Source organism: Leiobunum rupestre, chromosome 4 (assembly GCF_980474605.1).
Source record: "Leiobunum rupestre chromosome 4, qqLeiRupe1.1.hap1, whole genome shotgun sequence".
In the NCBI taxonomy this organism is placed as follows: domain Eukaryota; kingdom Metazoa; phylum Arthropoda; class Arachnida; order Opiliones; family Sclerosomatidae; genus Leiobunum; species Leiobunum rupestre.
In genome coordinates this window covers 20,672,484-20,682,227 of record NC_143387.1, presented here as the reverse complement: position 1 = coordinate 20,682,227, position 9,744 = coordinate 20,672,484, and the positions used below count along the sequence as shown (strand labels likewise).

The 9,744-nt window shown below is 34.1% G+C and overlaps 1 protein-coding gene across 1 annotated transcript; it reads right to left on the bottom strand.

Moving 5' to 3' along the window:
- Positions 1–991: 991 nt before the first annotated feature.
- Cpsf160 (cleavage and polyadenylation specificity factor subunit 1) lies at positions 992–9,463 on the bottom strand. The gene is made up of 2 exons (XM_090170583.1): positions 9,433–9,463; positions 992–5,533 (listed from the first exon to the last, which is right to left on the bottom strand). The coding sequence occupies exon 2, from the start codon at positions 5,503–5,505 to the stop codon at positions 1,078–1,080; it is 4,428 nt and encodes a 1,475-aa protein (XP_090026709.1). The 5' UTR covers positions 5,506–5,533; positions 9,433–9,463; the 3' UTR covers positions 992–1,077.
- Positions 9,464–9,744: the final 281 nt, after the last annotated feature.

Sequence of the window (9,744 nt, the reverse complement as noted above, 5' to 3'; positions counted from 1 at the left end):
TTAAATATTACTTTCACGCTTGCTTTGTTTCACTTAAAAATTAAATTAGGGTTATTTATCATGTTTTCCAAAAACCTAAGGGAACTAATATATGTAGCTCAAAAAAGCAAGTGTTAATATTTAAGAAGAATCAGAAAATTTGTGTATTTCGGACAAACTTGGTGTCGCCTAATTCGATTTTGAAATCGATAAATATGAACTATTTGGCATGAAAATCTTATTCATATAATACCTTCTATGCAAAAGTTATTACGTTTTACGGTTTGTTTTTGCCGTAATAAAACGCGGAAAAAGTCTTTCTCGTACCTGTTAGAATTTATAATCAGGTAGCGCAGAGATCAATAATACAAATATACCGTTTTATCAATTGAAATGAGCGTTACTCTCTTCTCACATTTTTTATTTTTCTTGTAAATGTAACATAAGCAATAAACAAATGTTTAACGCTTGGATTTGTATTTTAAAGAATAGACCAACAAACAAAATTATTACGTTGAGATTATCAAGCTTTTATAGTTCACAAATGGGGTAACCAAAAATTGAGAGTTAATTTTAAAATTCCTTTACATGCTAGGTCCTAAAAATCAGGTAAACGAGCTTCAAGACCCAAACATGTACATTCTGTTAAATAAGTTTTAGCACATCGAGATTTTTGCACTTAATGTGAAATTGCTCAAAACGTGTAAAAGATAAATTAATTTTTCAAATTACTAAAATTTTATAAGTAAAGCTTTTTTCCTTAGTGCCCATGCAAAGTACATTAATAAGGTCAAATTCCACAGCACAAAGATTTACATAAATTTGACTTCATAGAGGCTTACACCAGCCATGTAATTGATGTACCCCCCACTGAATTAATTTGAAAATAAGATAGAAGAAGAATCATTCAAAAAACCTAGCTTGCGACCTGGTTTGGCGGAACATAATTTAATGGACTTATTTTAAAGCTCAGTAAATATGAAGTAGTAAAATTCAAAGAAAAACAAATATATCAGGTTTGTAAAAATAATTTACCAACATTTTAGATATACAAATTAAAAAAGAAAAAAAAACAATGGTATGAGCCCTATTTTCGGGCTAAAAATGTGCTGTAATCCTTTCAATTTCTAACAAATCTTCAACAACCTGATCTGTTGTTGTACCAATTTTTCTTGAAAATTCAGCTTTTTCTGTTACTGACAAATTAATAAATTTCCATAACAAATCTCCGTCTAAAATATTTTTATGGGGATTCATTAAGATTTTACGCTGACTGTGATAAAGTCTAAAACCTTTCGGGTTAAGTCCTGCTAAATGAGGAATGTTTGTTACTAACACATTTTGCAACATAAGTAATCGACGATATGTTTTCTCAGATACTGGAACAAAATAACCCAAGCTACCATCTAAAGTGGCATACATAGTTATTTGTCTTCTCTCCAGTGTCGTTACTAATCTTCGATCACTGTTTAAAAATTCACTGGTACGACATTGAATACGAAACAAACAATTAATTACTGAACCGACATGTATGTCACCTCGACGTAAGAGTCTTTGTCCACCAAAGCTTTCTCTAGCTTCTGGCTGATACATAAAAGTGATTATGTTTTTGTCACTATCAGTTACCATAAACCCAACCTGGGTATTGTCAATAAAAAAGTCAATAGCATAGGCTTCCATTGGTCTCACATCTTTGCTTACTAAAGACAGAGTTCGACTTTCTTCTTGATATCGCAACAAAGAGACAGACTTGCATATATCAGCAATTAGAATAAGATTTTTTAATGCTATGGCTGAGTGGATGTAAATTTGAGTATCAATGAATGCAACCCCAACTAGGTCAAAATCTTTTAACTGCCATATGTATATTTTTTGCCCAATTGCTGTTAAAAGCAAGCCAACTACTTGGCATAAAGCTGTGACGGGGCCTTTCTGCTCTTTACTGTAAATTACTTTTATTTTGTTTTTGGTTAAAGGTTGACCAGGTTCAGGCACAACATCAATAATATCCAAGATTAGTATTCTTCCTCTGCTAGTAACATCTTCGCCATAATTGTAGTTTGTACCAAGAGCAATATACCCTTTAAGGCCGCTAGAAGTTCCTTCTGAAGACAACATAACATTTTTCAAGCATGTAATATGTTCCCATTCCTCCATTTCTATGCGAGTGTTGGGTATCATTTCCCAACTTACTGGTGAGAATAATTGCAACATGAATTTCTCAACCAAAGGATAAATGTAACGTTCATCCCTTTCAAGTACTTCATACTCCTTTTCTTCGCCACTAAACTTGACCATTCTATTGCATGGCTCTACTGTACTTGTAACAACACAGTAAGTTTTAGTTTCTAAATGGTAGCTCACGAAGTGAGGTGTGCAACGGAGGGGGACTTTTCGAACTGGCCAAGGAGCATCATACGTCAAATGTGTGGGTAAAACACAAATTCTTAGTTCACCTTGTCTGTTAAAATATAAAAATCCTTTTGGACAGTTTACATTATGAAATGGAGCAAATGTTGTAACACCTCCATCAATACTCATTGGGTGACCTCGAATCTCACCATGCGATGTCATGAAAATCCAATATGGGTATGCTCCACAAACAAAAACGCCAGAGTAGCCAGAAATATCATTAAAGCTTCTGAGCCATCTTAAGTGGTCACTGGTTTTCTCAACTTCAGAATTATCAGCTTTTTTGTGAAATTTTGATGTTTTTCTCTCCCTTAGTAACATATTGTGTGATACTTTTCTAAATCGAAGTTTCAAATGATTTTCCACCTGAATTTCATAGAAGGGAAAAGCTTCATAGAGAAATAAATCTTCATCCACTCTCGCCAGCAACAATGGTCTTGATTTATTTGTCCCAAGAGCTACGACTAGTATTTCATGAAGAATAGGTAAAGCTTCATGCTGTTGCTTCTCAGTGGGTTTATCAACAGAGGCTTGTACACTATCAACAAGATACTTCTGACCCATTGGAAAATTTTTAACCAAGTAGCATAACTTATAATCAGGAATACTGTAAATCTCCAATATCCCATTTTCTCTAGCCACAAACACCCAATATGTAGGTTTGACTTCATTAACATTGTAGCTTTTGGAACTTTCACATGTTGGCTCTGAAAAAGCTATGGGATCTTCTCTTGGCTCCCCAAAAGGATCATTCGAACCATAAAGCAGCTCATCTTCATCAAAGTCATCTACTTTTGAAAACACGCCATCAATTCCAGATTGCTTCTGCACAGGAGGTGGAACTGTGGGTTTGTCCACTTGTACTTCCATTCTAGAAGTTGTTGTAAAGAGGCCACTATAATCCTTGTACAAACACAAAGTAAGTACTCGAGATTTGGCAGATCCTAATTGTGGTCTGTAAACACCCAATCTTCCAACATTGGTTATAGGATCATTTCTTAAAACAAGCTGAATTACCAAACCTTCTGCACTCATGATAAGTACATAAGGGTCCGAAACTGTGGCCCATACAATAGGAGAGCCTACATCCAATGGGATATGCTGTGTCTGACGTACCCCAGATAAAAGACGCACTCCCATGGGAGAAACTTGAATGATGTACCTGTTATCTCCCAAATTTCCAGCAAAAACAGTTGAGGCTTGAGTGCTGAACCCACTATGGTCTAGTTCATTAATTTCTTGGCCAGTTTGAAGAATCATACTACTATCCATACGACTTATAATTAGAAATGCGTGAGAGTTCACCATGTCAGATTTTTGAGAGGCATTGTCTTTATTTTCATTGTCATCGTCATCTGTTTTTGTTTGACTCTCTTTGTTCTGTTCCTTTTTAGTGTTTGCTGCAACAGTCCACATATCAACACACCCAGGTAGCTCAAATGTAGTGACAACTTGGGGTCTAACAGATCTCTGAAGAACTGAAAGAGCTCCATTTTTACCGAAACCCGAAGTTGAAACAAGTTCAACATCTGGATCTGCGTTATTTGAAAACTCTTCAGAAAGGAAGGCTGGTTCTCCCATGCACACTTTAGTACAGGGGCCTATGTTTATTAAACTGTCACAAACTTCAAATGTGTACGATGTTATCTCTTTTTCAGTTTGGGTTTCATTGCCATAAACCTCAAGTTCATCAGCATCTTCAATAAGTGCAACATCCCCAGCCATCCAGTCACCCATATTATCAAGTCGAGCTTTCTTTGATGGAGTTTCAATTAGGTCATCCTTCTCTTCAATTTCACTATCAATTGGTTTAGATTTATCTTGATTTAAATTTAAGTCATCAGAGCCATCATCACTTCCACCCTGTTTTGGTTTTGGAACAGCAAGAGTGTCTTGATTTTTCTCTGAATAGTGAAGCAGTAAAGAATTGCCCAAGCGTGAGCCTAAGAATATGTAGTTGGACTCGCAAGCTGTCATACATGTTGTTAATACGCTAGCAGCTGCTCTATCAAAATTGAAACTTCTTATACTTCGCATTCCATCATTAAACAATGTTAAGACATAAAGTTCTCCACCTTTTAATGATACCACAAGCTTATCATATGAAATGAAACAAGCTTGTGCACACTCAAGAGATATTTTGATATTTTCCTGGGGCTTTAAAGGAAAAGCAGTGCTAAAGTCAGTAAAGCTATTTAAGGATACACCATAGGGAGGAACACTCTGATTGAGATAAAGTAGAGAGTTTATGGCAAAAACTAGAACACCACCAATCGGTTTTGGAATTGCAAGAACTTGGGTACAGTCAAATGGTAAACCAGTCATGGACCAAATAACAGGGTGAACCTTTTGGTGAATGTTAAGCGACAAAGCTAAGATAGCACATGTATCCTGACGAACAGCCACTCTGCCAGGCCAAGTTTTCACTGGTTCATACAATAATAGTAATGTGGGTTCATAATATCCATGAAGAAATTGAAAATCTATTATATTATTAATTTTCTCTTCCAAATCAGTAGCATTTACAGTATATGTCGCTAGAATTGGTGACTTTATTCCAGCACTTGTTGCTGGCCCTAATTCTGTTTCTTCTGTTGTAGTCTCTCGTTTAAAAGGTAGAATAACAATATTTTTGGCGTATACCAACATGGCAGCGCAACGATTATCAGGATCGACTCTTACAATTGGAACCTGTATGTTTTGATTATGACCAGCTCTCATACCATAGTCATCTTCAAAATAGTGGAGAGAAACAGTTCTAAGGTCATGGGTGCCTGGATCATATTCCACAACAGAAAATTTGGCATCTCGAAAGCTCAGAATAAGAGCATCTCTTGCGGTTCCAACTAACCTGACAGCTTGTATGCACATTACATTTCCAAACAGGGGAAATGTATGCGTACATTCCAATTTCAGTTTTGGAGAATCAGCAGAACTGGCCTTTAAATTTGATTCAGTTTCTTGACCGGGTCTTAAACGGAAGACTTTCAGCTGGCTTGCCCCTGCGATTACCAAATTTTTCTCTTGGGGTCCATAAAAATTGCAGTAAATACTGTGTTCAATTCCAGTTGGAGGATGTATTTGTTTGTGGTAAGAATACATTGTTGAAGTCATTATAACGAGTTTTCAAATAAAGGATTCCCTAAAAAAGAAAAATATTACTGTTATACAACAAATTTAACAAAAGAGCTTCTAAGATGTAAAACTAATTACACGAGGGTATTATTAATAAGTATTTATGCTTAAAACTATACATGCTCTAAAAATTTTTCACTGGCATGTTACTTCTAGATGTGATTTACGAGCCATTTATAAACACTAACGATAATATTTGCTAATATTCACGTTTAAAGAAACCAAAAGAATTTTGGGAATAGAAAAATCTTAAAATTGGGGACATTTAAACAAATTATTATTCTGTTTAAAAGTAAAAATGACGAAGCTCAGGGTTGGCTAGTTTAAACCACATGGTGTAAATCCTGGTTTAATCCAAGTGGTTTTTTTAATAATTGGTTTTTTTACCAAAATGATTACATTGCTAAAACATTTACAACATTTCCTATATTTTCAATACCTTCCTATAAATTTCTTAAGTTTTCTCATGTAGTATATAACTCAAAAACGTTCCGTCGTCGTGTACCCTTCTTCATCCTATATTTTACTTAATTTTATCTACTGTTTTTGGATAAGAATTCTTATTTATGCTCATGGTTTTTCCTATATTTTCCTTTAATTCGCTTGAAATTTTTTAAATAAAATTTTCGAGGCAATTTCCTGGTCACCCTGCATTTATACCAAATCAAAAATGAAACTATAACCAAAACTTCATTCTGGTAAGACAAAAACCAAAACTAAAACTTTTTAGTTGATTTGTAATATGTATGCACGGTTAAACAAAAGCAAAAAATAGATTAAGAGTAAAATAACCCCTGATTTAAACAAAAAAAGGAGTTTTTGGTTTTTTTCCCAACCCCTGATGAAGCTGTATAATAAAGGTATTTTTTTTTTTAAATAAGGTACATCCACAATTCCATGAGGGCGTGAAGTCTAAAACCTCTTACAGGGTTCATACAAAATTTCCAGAATTAAATTCCCTGACATTTCCAAGTTTTCCCTGATAATTTTTGTAGAATAAATGAATCGTTATAGGTAAAATCTTGAAAAATATGTATTATGTATTTTTAATACATCTTTCAAAAATTTATTCCCCTGATTTTTTTGGGGTTCATTTTAAAATTCCTAGACTTTTCCCTGATCTTTTCGAATCATTTCATACTCCTTGACCTTTTGCTATAATTTTCCAATTCCCTTACCTTTTGGAAACATTTTCATATTCCCTGACTTTTCCAGGTTGTGTATGAACCCTATCTTAATTGTTTTAAATTTGCATTTAATTGCTAATTAATACTTTAACTTCAATTTTGTACAATTTTGATTAATAAAATCAAATATTTTCTGTTAAGTAATTTTTTTCTCCTTGGCAGATGTAAATTTTCAGCCAGTCAGGTGTTTCCTAATGTTATCAAAGAATGTATATTCGGTATGATAAATTTGAAGGGCTTCACACCCTCGGAAGGTTTTTGGAAGTTGCGGTAGGAAGAAGGGGGAACATTTTGTGGCGACTTGGCTGCCATCCTCATCGCTTTGAGAATTCAATTAAAGTCACAGGTCATTTCTACTGTTTTCATACCTATTATGATTCATTCTATAAATAAATTTGCGTTTTAATTTAATGAGTTCAAAGTTAGAGCTAAATTTCTAGTTAAACAAGCATTTTGTGTCCACCTTTATTTTCAAAATATAAAGGTCAGTGAGCTTAGAACGCACTACATGCACCACGAGATTTCAGTTTATCATAGATATTTGATTCTCGGCAACAGGCAAAAAACAGTCTCTGCACGTGCTCCAATAGCAAACCAATAAGGTGCTCTTTCCCTAGATAGCACCCTGTTTTGAAGGAGCAGCGGCGGCTAAAAATTCCACCTCCATATATTTTACCATCTATTTGCATCACTAAAATGACAGCTATCTTTTTAGCTAAAGTAAACTACACTACGGTTTAAACTAATTAATGAAGTTATACAAGTAAAACGGATGGAGTAAATTCCCACCACAGATGGCACCACAAACTCCCAGGGCTTGATTTGTGGTGAAACTTTCGAGTGCTAAAACTCATGGGGCTAACCGTGTATAAAAACAGCTGGGCAAAAGTTCAAAATGAAACACAAACTTAGTCTTGAACTGTTAACTTGTCTCAAAGTACGAATTAAGGAGAAGATGGAATATCTGGTAATGGAAAAATTTATTCTACTTAGTAACTATTAAAAACTTTATAATCTAGAATTAAATATAAGCTATTTATCCTTCATGATCTAGTCTTCATTTATACCACATTTTAATCTTTTTAGAGTTTAAATTAAATTAAGATTAATATAGATAAAGGGTTTGTTTGGGTTAATGTTACTCTGAGAGATCCTTCTTATATAACCGGGTTTGTAGCACTTTAAGGTTTCTAGACTAGATTGCCAACTTAATTGAAATTGTAAGCCCCTTCAGTTACAAAACAATAAAAAATAATATTAGATAAGCAAATGGGAACTGACATACTGTGAGGCTTTAGCCTACATCCCTTGAAGCAAAACTTTTAATAATTCAGTCGAATATCGAGACGAATAACCGTCTTGATATTCGTTTCACGCCTCTTTTGGTTTTTGATCAAATATAGATAAACATTTCTTTTATTCGGTAAATATAGACCCTTATTCCCGCCTCCCCAATCAGCCTGTGCCACCACATAGCTTCTATGGGGAGACTGAAACTTAAACCTGTTTTTGGGGGAAGAAATTTCTATGGTAGAGCTCTCAATTGACAGTTGACGGCTAGAATAAAACAATCTATACAAAAGAATGTACATCATTGGTCAGTTCGCTCTCAGCAGATATTTTTTGTGTGTACAGATTGTTTTAGTTTTTTATTTACATCATAGGTCACCTATGTCATTAAATAATTCAGTTCTACTATTTAGATATTAGAAATTAAAATATTTTGACTACTAGACCTGTTATTCGACTAATATTTGGCCCTGTACTCAACAAATATTCGGGCCTATTATTCAACGAATATTCGATAAGGTTGTATTAGGATTAAGCCTAATGATTCGGCATTTGGATCAAAAACTACTATTCGTCTCAGTATTCGATTTGAAGATTTTTGGGTATTCGATATTCATCCCGAATGGCTAAAAGTGCTATTCGCCTCGCCTTAAAAACGTTTCTACCTACATCCAATTTATAAGTGGCTCAGTAGGTGGCACCACTACTTAGCCTAAATAAAATACACAAAAATCCTATGTTGATTTTCTTCGTTTGGGCAAAACAAATATATTTCTCACTATTTGGTTTCTCATTTGGAGCGTTGAATTTTGTGCATTTCATTCAATATATGAAATTTATTGAACTGACTATTTCAAACATGTTATGGTTATACAATTGTTACATGAAGTTTTTGAATTTATTGCTTTCTCTTGAAAAGTTATTGTTATCTCCATTGTAAGAGACAGGTTAAACGGTAAACCCAAGATAGAATGTGTAGTGCAACGTCAGGCTAGGTATTCGCATTTCTATACTTTCTCCATAAGTGTTTTATGGCATTTTATTTATCTATCTATGCCCTGTAAATATGCTAAATAGATACCCACCTTCCTTTTAAATAGGGCAATATTTTACTTTCAATAACTGAATTTTAAATCAATAAAGTTTTGTGTTTGTATAAATGTAGTTTTTTGGTAAAAATTCCGAAGTTAACTTAAGAATACTTTGAAACCATCTCCACGACACTAAGCTCTTGATCAACGACCATAGTCTTTGCTCTTGACAAAACGTTGGAGTATACATGGACTAATTAACATGGAGTATATGATGTTCACGTTTACTACTTCAGTTACTCCCTAATGTTAGTCGTTCTCAAACTTACAACAATGGGTGGATTGTTTCCGTTATCTATCTTACCAGGTACAAAAAGATTTAATAGTTTTATACGAACCAAATCCAAAAACCATTAAACGGTCCAATTCTACAGAAAAATAATCTAAAATATCAATCACGAAATTTGAAAAAAATAACGGCGGAGTTTTACCAGAGCAAGGATAATTATCCTTGACCAGAGTAACTTGCAGAAACCTCCCGGAGTCCCGATGTACGAAAGAGTCAGCGTTGCCAGATAGGCAAAATCAAATTATAGACCAAAGGACTAAAAATTATATATATCCAGTCCAAATTATAGGACACATTTTATTTGGCGGTAATTTCAATTTTTATGATATTTTAAATGAAACAAAAACTGAAATATTAAAAA